At 36.5% G+C, this 20,025-nt stretch overlaps 1 protein-coding gene across 2 annotated transcripts; it reads right to left on the bottom strand.

The window, feature by feature from the left end:
• Window positions 1-783: 783 nt before the first annotated feature.
• Window positions 784-20,019, bottom strand: LOC113046219 (long-chain-fatty-acid--CoA ligase 3-like). Of its 2 annotated transcripts, none has more exons than XM_026207156.1 (17): window positions 19,808-20,019; window positions 14,376-14,625; window positions 14,137-14,287; window positions 12,169-12,369; window positions 10,985-11,162; window positions 9,491-9,600; window positions 9,252-9,390; window positions 7,889-8,039; window positions 6,799-6,922; window positions 6,571-6,642; window positions 6,355-6,494; window positions 6,070-6,242; window positions 5,430-5,504; window positions 5,111-5,302; window positions 4,661-4,775; window positions 4,418-4,575; window positions 784-3,491 (listed from the first exon to the last, which is right to left on the bottom strand). In XM_026207156.1, exons 3-17 carry the CDS (start codon window positions 14,284-14,286, stop codon window positions 3,334-3,336), a joined length of 2,136 nt encoding a protein of 711 aa, XP_026062941.1. In that variant the 5' UTR covers window position 14,287; window positions 14,376-14,625; window positions 19,808-20,019; the 3' UTR covers window positions 784-3,333. The 2 variants fall into 2 exon arrangements, with proteins under 2 accessions (XP_026062941.1, XP_026062942.1); XM_026207157.1 differs by having other exon boundaries at window positions 14,366-14,625.
• Window positions 20,020-20,025: the final 6 nt, after the last annotated feature.

Consider the following 20,025-nt stretch of genomic DNA (forward strand, 5'->3'; position numbering starts at 1 on the left):
ACTTTAACTCTAGAATATGGAAAATCTTCACTAAATATTTGTACACTAAAATAAATAAAGATACATAAAAATACAAATGGCTAGTCTTCTGAGCTGTAATACAAAACATCTAAGTATATTTTGATATTAAAATATTTGTTTTCAAGGTACAGTAGACTTGATTTTATCTAAGGGTAAATAATCTGGTGCTGACATCTACTGGTGTATGACATCTACTTTGATATTAAACTAAATAATATTACATAAAATACTTTCTCATTCTCTCATTACATATATACAACTTAATATAAATAGGCATTAATTATATAATATAATTGTAACCTCTGGTGCTCCCTATTTGGGAGTCACACTTGTGGTCAAAGTTGCCTGCACACCTGAAAATCCCAACCCCGTTTTTTGAAGCCAGATTAGTGCCATCTGGTGGGAGGAAAATAAGAAAAACATCTGCATTCCATTGTTTAGTACATACTGTATGTAGCGCTATAGAAAAAGCCTTCAAATTTCTCTAGTTGATTTTAGAAGTAATATGGATATATATTTAGACATTCCCAAAGACAAATTTTGTCAAGGTTTAGATTTTTTTTTTTTTTGACGGTTTGAAATTCTTATTTGAGGTGTCAGTTTTTTAATTATTTCTACGGTCAAACTTGAACATAGAGAAATCATTTTGTTGCACAGAACATTTCAATTTGATAAAAATGTAACAAAAATGAATAGGAAAGTTTTCAAAAAAAAAAAAAATCTGAAATCAAAGGCACAGATAAATAATGCTCAGAAATCCCCTTGTCATTCACAAATCTTTATTTCTTATAGTTTCAAGGCCAAATTACAAATAAATAAAGTTGTTTGCTTTTACTTGCTTGTTGTAAGACAGTAACCACTCACACAGAGGAGAAAAGATCCTAAATCTGGTCAGTAATCAAGATCAAACATAGTTAAAAGAGATATTACATTTGTACATCTGCTAAATGCAACTAACTTAATGAATTTCATATTTACAGAGCAGTTAACAAGGAGAGAGAATTAATCCACCAAACATCCTCCTTTGTGTCTAGAATGCTCAGTAGGCTTGTGTGTAGCCATCAAACATCAAGGACTTTAAGAACGTAAAGTAGGATGCAGTTAAACACAGATGGCACTGATGGCGTAAGCATCTAACAGGCGGATTCATTTGGGTTAGCTGTTGCCAACAACGTGACTGACAGGTGAATTAACCAAATAGATTACAGTTCGGCTCAGAACATGGAAAATAAGGTGGAGCTCTCTTCAGACTAACAGCTGATTGGCCAGGTGTTTGTAGCTGGAACAAATGACATCACAGAATGTAAATGAAGCACGATCAAGATGAGCAGTACAGCAGCTCTCAGAGGGGAATGAGTCACTCCCTGAATTCGAAGACGGAAATAAATTATTAAAAGTATAAATTCCTATGAAGCACTTTTAATTTCCACTGTGTAAGAAAGGCAAATCAACATCCTTCATCAAGCACAGGAAAATCAGACACGTCTAGTTTAGGAACACCATTTGCCTTAAAGTTCCTTTTAGGACAAACAAAAATTATAAAACAAAAACAGTTTCAGTAAAGAGTATCATGTTGTGACGGCAAAGCTGGAGTGTTTCAAAGATTAATCAAAACTGTCTAAAGGAATCGAGAAAACATAAGAAAAAAAATCTGAACTTTTCATTTTGAAAATGTTAAGTGCTGAAAATCAATGATTTTTCACATAAATAATGAATTAATGTACAGATCAAGAAACATTTGCCCCATTTTTGCAAATGTCATATTTATCAATGTCCGCAAACGGAATATAATCGTATTCAGTGCTTATTTGTTTGGTTTACATCTCCTGAATCATGCAAAGTCAAATGCGAATCATAATGCATTAGTTGTGGAATGATGTAAGCGATCTGCACAGTCAGAAGCAGAATAATAGTGTCTCTTCCAATACATCGAAGAGGCTGGAGACATTCATGCTCTTGGGACCGGGCTGTGCATACATACGTCTATAGCACATTCAAATTCATACTTTTCCTCTTTGTTAAAGTCACTAATTTCCTACAATGATAATATCACAATATAATAAAAAATGGCCATTTAAGATACCCGAACTATTCCACGCCAACACTTGGTTCCCTTGCAAAACATCCATGCAACACAACGGCTGACATCATATGACCACATGACATATTTAGAAGGAAATACATTTAAAGGCTTTACAAATTCAGACAAAAGACATAGTTCAAAGAAATATACGCTGTAAATATGGAGTCATACATCCCATGTGAGTCTTGGGCAAACCCTATAGATGTGAGTAATGGAACGTGGGAGAATCTTTCAGATGCAGACCAGACGCCAACTCACTGACATAGAAATGCACAAAATTTGGAGCAGATCTCTGAAATTGGATTAAAAAAAAAAAAAAACCTCTCTGTTGCATCAGTACAAGCTTTTTGTGGTATTAGAGAGCAGGTCTCTGGCTTAAGACTGCTCTCCGTAACAGCTTTGGTGCAAAATTACAACTGCTTTTGTTACATCAGAACAGATATCTGGTTTATTAGGGTTCTCTCTTGGTCTGGAGTGTAAGGTTGGTCTTTCTGGTTTCTTTCTAGGTACACAGTCGTCAGTGTGCACTAGCAGCAGAAACGCATCGTTCATTCCACACAGGGCAACAGTAACAGCCTTTGGATACAGGTAAACAACAGAAGCCCAAGTTCAAAGTAACAAGATGGCAAGTAAAAACGCCAAAGTTCCAGAAAAAGTAACATTGTAAGAGATACAGTTAGAGGAGCATTCCATACATATCCAAATCTTGCAGCAGTTTTAGATCAAAATAATTCTGAATGAAATTAACAAAGAAATAAGCAACAAAAAATACAGCCAAATTACAAAACGTTTCCCTGCATAGACTCTCGATGAGAATTCAATGACCGCTTTGCAGTAGGGTGGAATCATCAAGCGCATCTGCCTGCAGAACAATGTGAGGGCAGGGTAAAGGGGGCGTGTCTATCAAAAAGAAGAGAGAAGCAAAAGGACTGGATGGGGTCCAAAAGTCTCACAGTCTGTATGTTGTGTCGCGTGTCTTTCAGAAGTCTCTTTCGTATATCATCTGAGAAAAGTGTGTTATTTAGGACCTGCTACAGCAGGTGGCATTTACTGTCGCACCGTTCCCTCTCGTCAAAATCAAGTGTGTCCCAGTTCTGATCACAGAGCATTGCAGGGAGCAGGAAGGCAGAGGATTGTGGGCTGAATTTTTGTATATAGGCATTGTGGTATATGGTGTGTCCTAAACCCCCCTCCCTCCCTCCCCTTCACATCACACCGCCTGGCTTCATTCACTTGCCGCCGTACATCCTCTCGATATCGTCCTGATAGTGTGATTTGATTTCCTTGCGCTTGAGTTTGAATGCGTCGGTAACCAGGCCTGTCTCAGGCGTCCAGGGTTCGGCGCTCAGACGGATTTTCTTTGGGATCTCAAAGCGTTCCAGTTTACCTGTAAAACAGAACAGATTTGATTTAACATGATGTTGGAAAGCTATATATATATATATGTATAAAGCAAGAAGCTTAAAACAATTATGTAAAATGTTGTGCATGGTCTTTTGCCAAAGGCTTTGAGTGAAAGTTTAAATGAATTAATTTTTAGTGGAATTGGATCAGCGAAATGAACTGCCTAAACAAGCAACATGCCAATTCATGAATGAGTTCGACTTCCCAACAATGCCTGGGAAATAGAGGACAGTATTGAGAGGAAATCTCATGTTCACCAGGACAGCATTTATTTGATTAAAAACACAGTAATATTGTGATATTTCAAAGTGTAATTTATTAATTGTTACGTAAAAATAAAAATGTTAGCCTGAATGCACTGTAAGTCGCTTTGGATAAAAGCGTCTGCTAAATGCATACATTTTAATTTAAATGTAATTCCTCTCATGCAAAGCTGAACTGTCAGCATCATTAATCCAGTCTTCATTGTCACATGATCCTTCAGAAATCATTCTGATTTGTTGCTCGGGATATATTTGTTTTTTTATGATTTTTTGATGATGAATAGTCCAAAACAACAAAAATGTATTTAATACAAAAATGTTTATAATATATCTTAAAAGAATTTATGGTTATTCTAAGATTTATATTGTAAGAAAAATAATACTTTAATTTGGTAAGAATACATTGAATATTCAAATCATTCCTATCAAATTAATTTTTTCTTAAAAAAATAATTATGGTTATTCTAAGATTTATATTAAGATGTATTATAAAAATGACAATTTAACCTACAACATGGTTAATTTTTACTGAGTAAAAAGATGCAAAACCATGATACAGAAAACATGTTTGGCAAAGACATTGCAATTCAAAAATCTTCCAGTCAATCAAATTATAAAAATCTAAGTGTTTGCCCTGTTGACAGACCTGTTACAGCCGCGTCAGTGATGATACGTAGAACCTCTTTTTCCATCTCTGCATGGTTGCACAGCTCTTCCCATGTTCCTCTAATGCCCTTCTGCTCAGCAAGAGCAGTTAACTGCTTCTGACTGGGCACCACGAACCCAATCACATAAGACTCATCACTGTGTAGAAAGATGGAAAGATTTAGAAGTCTCAGCTAAAACACTATACAGCGTTTATGAATGCATGTTTCTTATGTACACTCACCTGTTGGCATAAGCGCAGATGTTGTCAATGAGCGGGCAGTTTTTGAGCGCAGCCTCCACTTTGCCCAAAGACACATATTCACCAGCTTGCAACTTCACCAGGTCCTTCTTACGATCTACAGTACACACACATGCCACAACCAGTTAGAGGAACCTACATAGAAGTTACTATGATGATGGTTAAAGGGAGGAAAATTCTGTCAGCAATTACTCACCAACAAATAGTTCCAAACCTGTATGTGATAACGGACGGTAGCCGTTGACTTCCATGGAATGGAAAAAGTACTATGGTAGTCAATGGCTACCATATATGTTTTAGTTACAGACATTCTTCAAAATATTTTCTTTTGTGTTCAACATAAGAAACTCATACAGGTTTGGAACAAGTAGAGACAGAATTTCCATTATTGGGTGATATATGCTCTGATATATGTTGTGCATCTCTCCACACCGATAATCTTGAGGCAGCCGTCATGGTGGAATTCTCCAATGTCTCCAGTGCAGAACCAGCGCTGGCCGTTTGCATCCACAAAGAAGTCCTCTCGGTTCTTCTGCTCGTTTTTATAGTAACCCATGGTGACATTGGGCCCACCAATCAGAATCTCTCCTCGTGGGTTTGGTTTGTCTGTGCTGAAATAACCACCTATGGCAAAAAAAGAGAAAAATATTCAAATGGTCATTATTTTATAAGATTTCAATTCTCATCATAGAATTTAGTAGTAGCAGCCAATGAACTTGATAAGTGTTGACAGTACAAAAGCTGAACTCGCCTTCCTCCCAGTTCTTCAGCATGAAGTCTGAACACACCAGAGGAGCTCCAACACGTCCAGTGCTGCAATCAAACACTAGACAAACATACACAGTTTTAGCACACTTATGCAATCTTACATATTTATTCAGAAGCATTAATTTAGTTAATTCACTAACTCTTTTTCCCCATCCTTTACTATTTTTTTTTGCAGTAGTCACATGCATGTTAACCCAGGTTTTATTCAAGATCTCTCACCACTAATTTAAAACATATTAATACCATTCCTGCTGAGCCAGAAATTCCCATTACTTTTCCCTAGTCTTTTGTGACTGCTGAATTAGGTCTGTTATAATAAAAAAAAAACTGCACGATGAAATATTTCAGAGCAGAACATGATGTAATACTATCTATGATACTATCTATCCTTATATCAGGTTTTCCACTGTAACCAGCTTTTAATTATCAACTTTTTTAATACTAGTAAACACACAATTTAAAGTGCTGCCAGTGAAACACTGATAATACAGCAATGGAGATTCATAGAGATTAGCTATTTAACAACTAAAAATCCAGGATTGTTGTTTTATTTTAGACTAAAACCGCTGATTGCAGATTGACTCCTAACTGCCTGAGCCTGGCTCAGTGAATCTCATGCCTACTCTCGCTGATGGTCCCGGCTCCGCAGGTCTCGGTGAGGCCGTAGCCCTGGGACACAGGACAGCAGAAGCAGATGTTCATAAAACGATGAGTAGCTGCAGATAAAGGAGCTCCGCCAGACAACAGCAAACGTGTGTTACCGCCCAGCAACGAGCGAACCTTTCTGAACACAAGCCTGCAGAACAAGATACAGTCAAAACAGAGAAAACACAACTGCTTCTAAACAAACCCAGCGAGTTTCAGATGAAATCATTTCGCTAATTTTATAAGCAGCATTCATTTTATACCTGTCACAGAGCGGCGTGCTGTATCCTTTGGAAAGCTGCTCCAACTTGTAGTTGTATGCCAGAACAAAGAGTGTTTTCTGCACACTGCTCATCTCTTCAACTTTAGTCATCACGTTCTTATAGATGCGGTCCATAATCTCCTACACACACAGAAATAATTAACATCTCGATCAACCTTAGCAGCTGTGTGTTTGTGGGAACTTGTGGGTTTCTTACAGGTACGGCTGCCATCAGTGTTGGTCTGAGCACACTGGTGTCTCCTTTACTGCCCTTTTTGATTTTAGATGACTGTGGGGAAAGGACAAAATTAAAAAAGTTTCCTGAAGAAGTCTGCAGTTATGATCCAAATGCTTTGGCAATCGGAAGTATTCTGAGATTGTAAAAAAGCTTGACATGGTGATGACGGCACAACAGCATGACTGATGTGAGCGTGTGCGTTTGTACCTGGTCAGCAAGAGTCTGAGGTGACGAATATCCAATCCGGCAGCCATGCGACACACTCACCAGCTCAGCGCTGAGCTCCAGGACATGAGCAAGTGGCAGGTAGCCAATGTAAGTGTCGTTCTCACTGCCACAATAAACAGGAAGTGTGTTAACAAGGCTGCATTTATTTAAACCATAAAAACAATAATGTTCTGAAATATTAATATAATTTAAAATAACAGGTTTATATATATATATATATATATATATATATATATAGTAAAATTTAATTTATTCCTGTGATGATAAGCTAAATCTACAGCATCAGTACTCCAGTCTTCAGTGTCACATGATCCTTCAGAAGTCATTCTGATATACTGCTTAGCTGCTCAAGAAACATATCATCATCATGTTGAAAATAGCTGCACTACTTTAGTTTAGTAATTTCTTTAAATAAGCAGGAAACCTGTTTGTTTTTTAAAAGTAACTGAAGTAACTGATTTCTGATTATCGGTTAATCATGTTGCCGTGACCAGCTCTCTGAAGTACTGAAATGAAGTACTGACAATAGAACAACAAAGATCGATGGAGATTAGCTATTTAACTAAAAAAAAAAAACAATCAATGGATAGACAGAAAAATGCTGGAAAATATAAAAATAGAGAGACCGAGCTTTAGAGAGAGAAAGGTGAATGCAGACAGTAGCTAGGTTTCAACCCAAAGTTGCGAATTTAACTTATGGGCTAAATTGGAATATTGCATAAAACATTTGCGAATAAGCACCATTTCCATTCAACGAGCCAAAGATAACAAAGATGCAACTTCATGATAAACTTGCATTAAATGTCACTAAGAAAAGTAGGAGAGCTACTGAATATAATAATTTTCTTTAGTCTAGATCAAATAAATAAATAAAAAACATGCGGTTATTGCTTCCGGAGGTGGATGCCTGCAGTTTGAGAATTGCAGTTTTGAAAATATTTTGCGATTTAGGGGATTTTTCACGAAACTGTTTCCATCACTAGTTCCAGATGTGATGCTTGAAAATGCACAAAAAAACAGGGCGAAGGACACAGCTGGTGTGACATGAGCGTGTGTCAGATAAACTCACTCCAGGTTAGGAATGCGTTCAGCCATGCCGGTGATGCCAGCGATGATGTTGCTGTGGGAGATCATGACTCCTTTAGGAATGCCTGTAGAGCCGCTGGTGTACATGGTCACTGCGATATCAGACGGGACAGGCTGCCTGCGGGACTTTATTACTGCACACAGAGAAACACACATTCACATCCCGTCATTAGAGGCAGGGGCCATGTCGTCGTGGCATTCTAAAATAACTACTTTGAAGGATGAAAAACTAACTTTTTTTAAGAGGGAACTTGCAGCCAAGATTGCTTTGCACTGCATGAACTTCTCAGTCAGAAACAACGGTCATAAATCTGCCCAAGCTAATGGAAATTAAACCCCTGGCACCCGTACAACATCTGTCAAATTTTAAAAGCCTAAAAGTGACAAGCTTTGTTTAAAACGTATTTGTTAAAATAAAATATAAATAATTACCAGTTTTAGTAAATTAATATAGTCAAACAGTCAAAAAGTCATTTATTATATTAACATATGTTCACCAAAGCTGCATTTATTTGATATAAAAAAATAGAAGAACAAAAAAAACTGTAAAAACAGCAATTTTGTGAAATATATATATATATATATATATATATATATATATATATATATATATATATATATATATATATTTTTTTTTTAGGCCAAATTTGAAGTTGTGTATAATTGACGCTCATGTGCATCATCTGTGATAACCACATCACATGCAGCGTGGACAGCTGGAAATATTATGTTAAAGTGAGAGTGAGTGTCATTTCAGATCCCTACACCCTTCAACCCTCTAATGCTCTCACTGTAAAGGGGGAAGTCTTCCAGGAGAATGAGGCATAGACATGACCATTTCATTAGAAATCATACGCACCTAAGATCATTCATCCTGCTCGGTTTCATTTGTGTGAGCGTTAGACAGGCAACACATAAAAATGCCCCAGGGAAACGTCTAAACCTTTTATCCCTCTAAACCTGCTCTAATAATGATAAGATCTCCCTGTCTTATCTCTAGAGGGCTTTTCTAAACACTTGCTCTTATCTGACACAAAGGCTAAGCGCGTGGGTTCTCAACACAGGTTTGCGTGCCCTCAAGAGTATTCTTTTCATCTGACAGGAAGATCCTGCTGTCTTTCTTCCCTCAACAATCGATGTTCACAGCTCTGTTGTCCTTATTGTGTTAGTACACAACAAAAGTTCTGTTCTGTACTGTTCTTGGAAACCTATGAAGGTTATGATTGGACCGTTTCATTAATGTATACTATATACTAAAAGCAGTACGTGACACCATATGCATCATGCAAATATAATCGTATGCACATAAACATTTCAAACAAAGTAGTATGCTACTTGAGACTTACCATTTTCAGGTTTGGACCCTAGTTCCTGCACAGCAGCTATGCTGTGGACCATGATGCCTCTGGGGAGATCAGGCCAACTGGTGGGCTTCTCATCAACCAGTATAATGTGCTTCAGCCTGGGGACATCCATCAGAATGGCCTGAGAGAGAGAGAGAGAGAGAGTGTGATTGAGAGCATGAGTGACAGCCGCTCTTCACTGGCGTGTCGTGTCTGATATACGGCCTGCGCTGTGTTTTCACCTTGAGGCGGCTCTGCAGCAGGTCTTTGCTGGTGATGATGTGTGTGACCTCAGTCTCATTCAGACCATGAGCTATAGCTGCTCCTCCCAGTGTAGAGTATAGAGTCACCACTGAGACCAAGAGAAAGAAGAGTTAGAACTGTGCCTTTACATATAGAAGAGTGAGAGAGAGAAAGAGGCAGAGACTACACACAAATCACTTCATACTTCTGCCAAAACTTATACTTCACTAATGAAAATTTAGTTTGAATATGCAGTAAGAGTATTCATATAATAAATTCAGATTATTTTATTTAATGCCATGTCAGCACTCAAAGCTATTTTCATGGCAAAAATACAATTACAAAAATACAAATATCATATAAATACAATAAAAAAGAAAACAAAAAACAAATAAACACAGCAAGTCATATTATATAAGATTTTTTTAAATTAACACATAAAAAATCCAAAACCTTTTCAGGCATAATCTTCCTATAATAAATAACAGTACAATAACAATAATAATATATGTTTTATTATTTACATGCTAATGATCAATACAGATTTATATTTTTTCAATTAAATTATTTTATAAAATATAAGCGAAATATTATTTAATTGCAATCATTGCTATTATAAACATTTTTTATTATTTAAATAAAAATATTTAATTAAAAAATACAATTTCAATTAAACTGTACCATAAAATAAAATGTATAACATTTATATTTTAATAATGTTATTATATATTTATACTTTATAATAATAAAATCTGCATATATGAGAGTATTCATTCAATATAAATATATTTATTCTGATACTATTAACATGTTAAAACCTAAACAAATTGTACTTTTAAATAAAAAGCAATTTTAAGTATTAAATAACATCAGTAATTATTCATATAATAACATAATAATAATATTTAATTTTAAAAACAAATATATTGCCATTTCATTAAAACTGTACTTTAAAATAGAGTATTTAATAATAATAAAGTCTGAATATTTATAGTAAAAGAGTATTCATTATATGACTATACAATAATATTAATAATTTATTATAAACAATATTTTTATTATCTCAAATGTACAAAAAAAAAAAAAACAAATATTATATATATATATATATATATATATATATATATATATATATATATATATATATATATATATATATATATATATATATATATATATATATATTGCAATTTAGATAAAATTGTACTGGAAAATAAAAGGCCAAGTATTTCATAATAACAGTAATAATAATTTTGTTGGCCATTGAATAATGCCGCAAATACCAGCGAATCAAAACCAAAGACTTTGTGAATCAAATTACAGGCACATGCATGCGTGTCTGCTTGAACGGTGAAAAAGCGTTCTGATGTCAGTGTGATGCTGTCTTTCATCTAGTACTACAACGGTGCTGCTATTTTTGGCCTGATATTCTCTCCTAGTCACCATAAAGCAGCAGACAATAATCTGTGTGAGTGCGTGACTTAATTTCTCACAGGGGAAGTTGTACATGAAGCAAGCCTGCGCCGCTATCATCCATTCTGCACGAGTCTCGCAGAAAATGGCGATGTTACATAGAGGCTTCTGACCCAGTGCAGCCAGCCCGCTACCAAACCTCTGAGACAGATGGAAAGTGTCTTCATACGACAGCCAGTTATAATCGCCCAGAATCACCTAGAGAGAAAGACAGTGGAGTCAGAGTTGCATTGTATGAAAATTCCCAGCAGCTTTCACAGCAGCATGTGACTTCTTTTCAGTTTGATGTAAACAGTTCTGGACAACAACAGGCCAGAGATAAAAACAGTTTACAGAGAGAGACGGCCATGGATCTTCTTCCTCTGGAGTTCAAGAGAATTTGAGAACGAGTTATCTTGGGATCTGGTGCCTTAACCATAGAAAGACTCTACATATACTTGAATATTGTGTAAGAATGTGTTTAGTGTGCAAGTATGTGTTTAGTGTGTTCTCCAAGGATATAAAAAAGGTCTTTGTACAAAAGCCTACATCTGTTTTTAGGCTTAAACTACCTTTCATAGGGCTAATTAATGAAAATTAAAAATATAAAATAAATGAATGCTTTTATTTATTAAGGATGCATTACATTGGTCAAAAGTTACAGTAAATACATTTATAATATAAAAAAAAGTTATAGATTTAAAATAAATGCTGTTCTTTCAAACCTTTTATTTCTTCTAGAATCCAAAAAACAAAAATCACAAAAATTAAGCAGCACAGGCATTTCCAACACTGACAGGAAGAAATGTTTCTTAAGAAGCAAATCAGCATATCCGAACGATTTCCAAAGAGTCATGTGACACTGAAGACTAAAGTAATGATGCTGAAAATTCAGCTTTACATTTCATGAATAAATTATATATTTAAAAATTATATAACAATAAGAAAGTTACTTTAAATTGTCATATTTCTCATTCTTACTGATTTTACAGTATTTCTGATTATACTGTAAAAAATTAATTAAAATTAATTTAGGGCGTGTTTTGGATTTTAGAAATGTTGTGTGCCGCATCAATGTCTCTTGACATTGGGCTGATGGTTATCATAATATGGCAACTAATGTGGATATACTTTAATTTGAATATGCTGATAAGATCAATTAACAGAATCACCTGCAGTGTGAACAAATATCTAAAGTCCTCGAAGGTCAATGTTTGTGTCTCACCTTCTTAAAGACCTTGCCGTTAGGCTGGATCTCATCTTCCTCGCTCAGCACCTCTCTAGTGCCGAGGCAGTCTCTTTGAGGGAAGTGCACTACAGCGTATTCAAACACTTTATCCAAAGTATCCACACCCTCATGCAGCAGGGACACCAGCTTCTGCTGGTTGCTCACGGCCCGGTATGGCCCTGCCGGATTCCCGCTTATCTGATGGGACAGAAGATCAGGATGAGGTCACGGGGAAAGATCTGGACATGTACGAAAAGCACAGGGTGACAAAATGTGCAAACACAACTGCAAGAAAGTGCAAACCCACTTGTGGCCTGATTGATCATATTTGTAACCAACATTATCATTAAGGGCCAATACCAATTCTACCCCTTATCCCTTCCCCTTTCCCCTTTTTGTCTCGATTCTCTTTTGGTTGGAGGGTTAGGGGTAAGGGGAAGGGCCAGATAGCCCTTCAAACGAAGATTTTTCGGGACCACACATCAGACAAAGGGGTATGAATTATTTCGGCAACACGGCTGCTACAGCGAACAAAAAGACAAATAAATGTAAGCTTTTCTGGCATAAATAAAGATTTTAACGAAAATTAATCACTTGTTTTATGTTACATTCAATTGTGAGTTCAGAGAGAGAGAGAGAAAGAGAAATGGAGGTTGCGTGTATTCGCATTGTGCGTTTATATTTTTAGAGTGAGTTTACTTAAAAACAGTGATTGTATCCTCTCGTCACTTGAAAATATAATGTAGAGATTCAGTATTTAAACTGTATTTAATAAAAGTCGTGGGGCAGCGTTGACAAGTTTTTTTTCTCCTGGATGTGTGAGCTGCGTGATTTCCGATATGTGTGTGTGTGTGTGTGTGTGTGTGTCAGTAAGCAGCTCATTAATACAGAACGATAATTAAAGGCTCTAATGCACACCAGTATGTGTGTGTATTGTAAGAGCTAGATGACGAATGATGACGTGTTATGTCATGGTAGTGGTGTCCCAATCCTTAGGGGAATATTGTCTCCCCTACCCCTTGAAGGGGAAGAGGTATAAAATAGAATTGGGACTGGGTCTAAGTGACATTGATCAGTAATGCAAGTGACTCAAATCCCTCCATTAACCCAAGATAAACAGCGATAATCTCAGTTGAATTATTATCTTTTGCATGTATTATGTGTTGTTGAGCTACACTACCATTCAAAAGCTCAGTACGTTTTTTTTCCCCCTCTAATTAAAATATTACTTCTATATTTAGCAACGGTGCATTCAGTTGAAAAGATTCAGCAATCACATTAAGTTACAAACCATTTGCACTGTTCTTTTTAATTTTATATTTATTTTTAAAGACTCCTGAAAATGTGTCTCATGATTTCCACAGAAACCATTAAGCAGCACAACTGGTTTCAGCATTCATAATAATAATAAATGTTTCTTAAGAAGTAAATCAGCATAGAAGAATGATTTCGGAAGGATCATGTTACACTGTAGACAGGATTAATGATGCTGATTATTTAACTTTGCATCACAGGAAATAGTTAAACCTTTAAAACCTACTACGATAGATAACAGTTATTTATAACTTAGTGCTGTCAAATGATTTATCGCATCCAACATTTTTGTTTAGATTATATACGTGTACATTTATTACGCATTATTTAGGCTTCATGTAAATATTTACATTAATATATTTATTAAATTTATTAAATCTAGATATTTAATTTATAAAAAAATTACTTTCAAGATATTTACATGCATGTGTGTGTATTCAAATATACATAAATATACACAGCACACACATTATGTAAACAAAAGCTTTTTTTTTGGATGTGATTAATCGTGATTAATCGTTTGATAGCACTATTCTAAATTGTAATAATATTCAATAATTCTTTATTTTTGATCCAATAAATGCAGTCTTGCTGAGGATAAGAGACAGTTTCTGAATGAATCTGCTGAATGAATCGCACTGTTGTACTCACGGAGCGCGCTTTGACTCGTTTAGCACGGGCCTGGCTCTCGCTGGCTCCGGAGAGCAGGTACCAGGGCAAGAACGTGATGACAGAATAAACCCAGATGACCGATCGAAAGACCTGCAGCAGGAGAGGAGACATGTCCTCCTTCAACTTCATCCTGAGAGGAACGAGAGAGCAGAGGATGAGAAGACGACAAAAAGATAAAAAAACATAATAAAGTTGTGATTTTTGTCACCTTCACTCACTTTGTGTGTTGTTTTTTTTTTTTTACTTTCCTCCAAGTATGTGATAGTATTCCTCTTCTTCTGAATGTCTTACCGAGTTCTCCGCGTTCTTGAAGAGCTTTAAGTTATAGATGGCACTAGTTGGCCTTTCTACTGCCTACTGTCAAACCTGCTGGCTAAGTGAGCAACTTCCTGTTCCATTTCCTTTTCCTACTCCAGTTTCCTTCTCTGACAGGGTGCAAAGCCTCCTGGGAATAAGGATGAGCTCTCCCTGTGGAGAAATATAACAAGCAAAGGGCCTTTTGTCAATGTCATGACTCAAAATTGGTTCAACTGTAGAACACTTTGAGATGCATCTATGAATTGACTCTTTCAGTCCTAGAGCAACACCAGTTCCCTTTTTATCCGCACTAGTTTCGGAAGTATCCCATAGGTATATATATTTAGGTAGACTCAAAGCATAGGAAGACTGACTTATGCCATTCACAGGGCATCATGAGAGTAAGCAGGCGTTTAAGAGCTATTTTGGTATGATTTGCTCTTTTCAGTTTCCATTGGTGGAATTCTTTTGCAGAATCATGGGTAATGTAGTTTTTTTTAACCGTAATTTGTTGTTGTGGAAATAATGCAGGCTGGTAGGTTTAGGACCTAAAGCTATATGGATTCAAACTTGGCTACTCGTATTAGCATGCGTGTTAACCAGTATGTCACGGCTCATTGTGCGACTAGCAGACAGTGAACGCCATGAGCTCAGACGACAAACAAGACAGGCTTGTCAATCTGGAAGGATGAAGCTCACACTAACTAAAAGTGTTCTGTTTGAGAGGAGGATGCGTTTATGAATGATGTATGTGCTGAGGGGACGATCATATCCAGAACATGAAATACAAACTGACATATTTGGCCATATTCGGAATAGGTCAATAATAGCCAAGCGCAAAAAAAACCTCCTTAAAATCCTTTGTGAAGATGCATGTTTTACAGTCAGAAATAAACACTTTAGTACAACAGGAAACAATTAAGGAAAAAAAAGCCAATTTTACAAGCTGTGGACGTCTTTTTTTGGCTTTGGTACTACAGTGCAGGCTCAAAACGACAACCCAGGATAGAGACGTTCTCAGATATCATCTACCTAGCAGAAATGTGTTTCTCCTTGGAGTTTTACTCGTGGACTCCATCACAACAGAGGTTCAAGCAGGGTGGCCTATTAAATGCCAATATATCATATGTAATACAATTTAATGATAACAAATGAGACTCTGAAATGATTACACAAACATTGAACATAATTTACAGAACATTTTTCAGACACGTCTTTGGTGAATCTTGAGTAAATGTACACACAATATATTTTTTAAGAATGTTAGGAACCTACATTGGAACATAACACTGCAAATGTCTTCTATATGGTCACTTTTGATAAATTTAAGGTGTCCTGGCTAAAAATAATAGTATTAATTTCTTTAAAAACATTTTATTGAACCCACATTTTTGAACAGCAGTGTTATGAAATTATTAAATTATGATTTCAGTTGGAAATAAACCACAAAATGTAAAACACAACATCCTCACTATGACTTACAATAGTTACATGTATTGATTGATTTATTCATTCACTTTTTAAAACCATGCCAGCATCAAGGCTATTTTCATGACAATCTCAGAATAAATTACACAAGCTATACAATGAACAAAAAGACAAAAAATGTAAAATAAATTCAGGTGATAAATTTTTAGTCAATAGTTAGATACATTTGGGGGAACAATATTTCTAAACAAAATCCTTATTAGATGGAAAGGAAGTGCCTGAAGAAGAGGTCCTGGATTTTAAATAGCAGATGCGTGTCTATAGCTTCTAGCTGTCTAGTTGTTTATTATTATTATTGCTTACTATACTGGGAGGGATTTCATTTTGTTAGGTTGGGGCTTGCGGCATCAGAAACATCTGGTGTAGACAACGTAACTCCATTAAAAAAAAAGGGTGGAAAATGCACAAAAAAAAACAAAAACAATATGGCCTCTTTTAAAAATACAGAGGTCCTAAAATAATTTGAACTGCGAACATTATACCCAAAGAAAAATAACAGAAAACATTTACCAACCAGCGGTAAGTGACCCCTTATACATGTGTAGAAATTCAAGACTGTATATTTAAGCAACAAAAATTTTAGGTTTACGTCACATTAAAAATTCAAACATGCTGGATGGGCATAACCATGTGCGCCAAACCACTTCTACCATTGAAATATGATTAACAAATGTGCAATCAATCATCCTCTGTACATTCATGGTTTTAATCCATATCTCATAAACAACGCCCAGTATTGATAACACGTGCATCTGAATGAAGCACAAGCATTAGTTATTAGATGGTCATCTAAGATGCGGTCAGTGAAGTGAAGGTCTTCAGCTAAACTCAGGTATCACGATCAAATATCATCTCCCCTGAGCAACCGGATCCAACTCACCTGCACTGCCACAACACAGACAGAACTGAAAGAAAGAGGATGTGTTGCTCAAGGGCACAACGCTGGCAGATCACCTAATGCCTGTATCATTAATGCTAACTAGTCATGCTAGTTAATATTCATGATCGAACGGGTGAAAAAAAAACAAAAAAACATCCCACTCACTTACATTGAAAGACCGAGAAATATCAACCAGCCAGAACATGCTAGAAACGGCATAACAGAGTGCAAATAACCTCTCTGAACACCTTAGCAAACAAAACAGGTGACCACACAACACCCTAGCATTATGATGGGCAAGTAACAACATGGTTTGTGTGTGAATACCTGAGTACACTGAAGGATAAATGTCACAAATCTTTTACATAGAGAAGAGGAACCGGTAAAGGGGTTTGGGTTAAGTAACCACTAACAGTAGAGGCTTAAACTGAAAACAAAGCGATTTTGTTGTGTTCTCTTCCCTTTTCCTCTTATGCTCGGACTCCCCCGCACAAAGAAGGAACAAGCTTCCAGACACACATACCAGGATTTCTAATCACAGCCCACTCATTCATTATTACCCATAATCCCTATTATATAGCACTGGATGAGGCTGGGTGTGATCAGACTTGTTCGGTTGGTCCATCACCTCGTGCTCAGGGTGCGAGAATAGAAGACATTAAACATACACTCCTGCAGTGGGATGATCGTGAGGAATCCAGCCAATAGAGACCAATCAAATCAATTCACTCAAGAACTGCTGAACACTTGACACAATCTATGGTGCATTTTAAGCGTGAAAATCATGTTTCCGGTAGCTGAACAGTATAAACCATCACTGTGCAATCTACAAACCAGAATAAAATCTTTGTAATCATGTTTGGTGCATCTTTCCCTTTTTTTGAAAAAAAAAAAAAAAAAGGTCATTAAATATGCCTCACAGCACTGATCGCTCTGTAAAAGATGGGGCATCTCACATTTGACTATTTATAGAGTTAAAGGGATAGTTCAGCCAAAATTGAAACCTTCAAAACTTTGATTAATATTCAATCATACAAATTATGATTTTTGTAATCTTCTATTCGGTCTATAACCAAAAATATTATAAAAGCACTGTAAAACAAATTTATAAAAACAAGCCTTTATCAGATGCGATGTGTGCTATGTATGTGTGGCGATAATCATTTAGATGTATAGCCTAAATAAAATCTGATTATTTAAAGGGGGGGTGAAATGCTATTTCATGCATACTGAGTTTTTTACACTGTTAAAGAGTTGGATTCCCATGCTAAACATGGACAAAGTTTCAAAAATTAAGTTGTACGTTTGAAGGAGTATTTCTGTTCCAAAAATACTCCTTCCGGTTTGTCACAAGTTTCGGAAATTTTTTTTTGAGTATGGGTCTGTGTGACGTTAGATGGAGCGGAATTTCCTTATATGGGTCCTAAGTGCGCGCTCTTCTGCCGGAAGAACGCGCGCTCCCGTATAGCAGAGCACTGAGAGCACAGACATTCACTGATCAGAGCGAGAGCGTCGCGAAATGTCATAAAAGGAGTGTGTTTTTGGTTGCCAGGGCAAGACAACCCTGCACAGATTACCAAAAGAGAAACAGCATTAAGGGATCAGTGGATGGAGTTTATTTTTACAGAGCATCAACGGAGTTGTTGCAAGTGTTTTTGTTTGTTCCCTGCATTTCGAAGATGCTTGTTCACAAGGCCCAGTTTGACGACGGATTTGCGTATCGTTTATTTCTTAAGGATGATGCAATCTCAACGAAAAAGGCTCACGATCGTGTGTTGGAACCGCATGCGGTGAGTAAAACTGCTTCAAATATCTCTGTTATTAACTTAGCTATTGGCGTGTAAGCAAATCAAGTAAACAACATGCGATGTTGTCATCAAAACAAAACAACATGAGGATCAGTAAATGACAGAAAATTCATATTTGTGGATGAAACATTTCTTTAATGGAATGATTCACCCAAAAATGCCATCACAACCCACTCTTTCACATCATTCATAAGCATTTAATTGTGTTTTGGGTAGTCTTTATTCCTTTCAATTGTGGCAATATCATGGATTAAGAGCCATTATTAAGCACCAGTGTTTTCTGGGCTTGATTAGATATATCAAGACACAGAAGAACACAGTTAAACATGCTTAGACTGAGTGAAATAAAGAGTTCACGTACCTAACACAAGAATATATAAGGCTACTCTTGAAGAAATAACAATGATTGGTGTGTTTATAACGGATATGCATAGGATGTGGATGAAAAATGTCAAATGTTTGTTTTAATCATATTTACATATTGCTAGACTTACATATGTTGCATATTGCTAGACTTACATATTTACTGTGTTATCGTAAATACGTAAGTCTAGCACATTATAAAACGTTGTTACAGAAAACCTTCTCAAGTTCAAGTCAAATCAAACGCACTTCATTTGCAGATACTTATTCTTAGTGCTGGCCTTCATAATCCACCAGGATTATCTGAAAGCATGTCACTATCTTCCCAAGCACCCACAGCAAACTGCAGTCTCATGCCACCAGCACACTCATCTGTGACCTCCTTTAGGCAAAACATTATCCTTCATGACAAAATGTGCTCGTATGCCTTTAAATCACACAGAGAATCTAAACTGACGGGGTGTGAAATGTGTAAAATGTCATGCTTGTTGATATCGAGTTTGTGTGAACAAGATTAGTGTTTGTTAATGTGTTGAGTGTGCTTGCAGGTGTTTGATCACGGCTTGAAAGCACTAAATAATTTATGCATGCATGTATGTGTCATTGCAGGCTGGGGACAGAAGAGGCCTCAGATGATCAGTATCGAGAGAGGAATGCGATGCCATCCATATCCTACATTCCTCCGCTTCAGAGGTGTCAAAGCATGCAAACCCTCTTCACACTCGAGTAATAACGCGCACGATGCTTTACTCCACGCACGTGAGTCGGAAATCAACGTTGAACCGCACGAGCCGTACAGACAATAAACACTCACCTTATTCTTCCAAGCTGACGCCGCTGATTCAGTCAGACTCGCAACATCTCATTTAAAATGGTAAAAATATATTACAGAAGAGCGAACCGCAGCAAATACAGAGCGAGGATTGCTATTTTTTCTGGGTCGGTTATATTGCGGTCGCTAACTCGCACCGGCGTTATGGCTCAACTGGGGATGTGCGCGTTCATGTTAGCTAATTTACGTCCCATTCCAGC

Source organism: Carassius auratus, chromosome 27 (assembly GCF_003368295.1).
Source record: "Carassius auratus strain Wakin chromosome 27, ASM336829v1, whole genome shotgun sequence".
Taxonomy (NCBI): Eukaryota; Metazoa; Chordata; class Actinopteri; order Cypriniformes; family Cyprinidae; genus Carassius; species Carassius auratus.

Coding starts and splice junctions, on each gene's coding strand:
- LOC113046219 (XM_026207156.1), bottom strand. CDS start 14,286: ATGAAGTTGAAGGAGGACATGTCTCCTCTCCTGCTGCAGGTCTTTCGA. Junction 11,163..12,168: donor ACGGCAAGGTCTTTAAGAAG/GTGAGACACAAA, acceptor CTTTCTCTCTAG/GTGATTCTGGGCGATTATAA. Junction 9,601..10,984: donor CTTCATGTACAACTTCCCCT/GTGAGAAATTAA, acceptor TCTTGGTCTCAG/TGGTGACTCTATACTCTACA.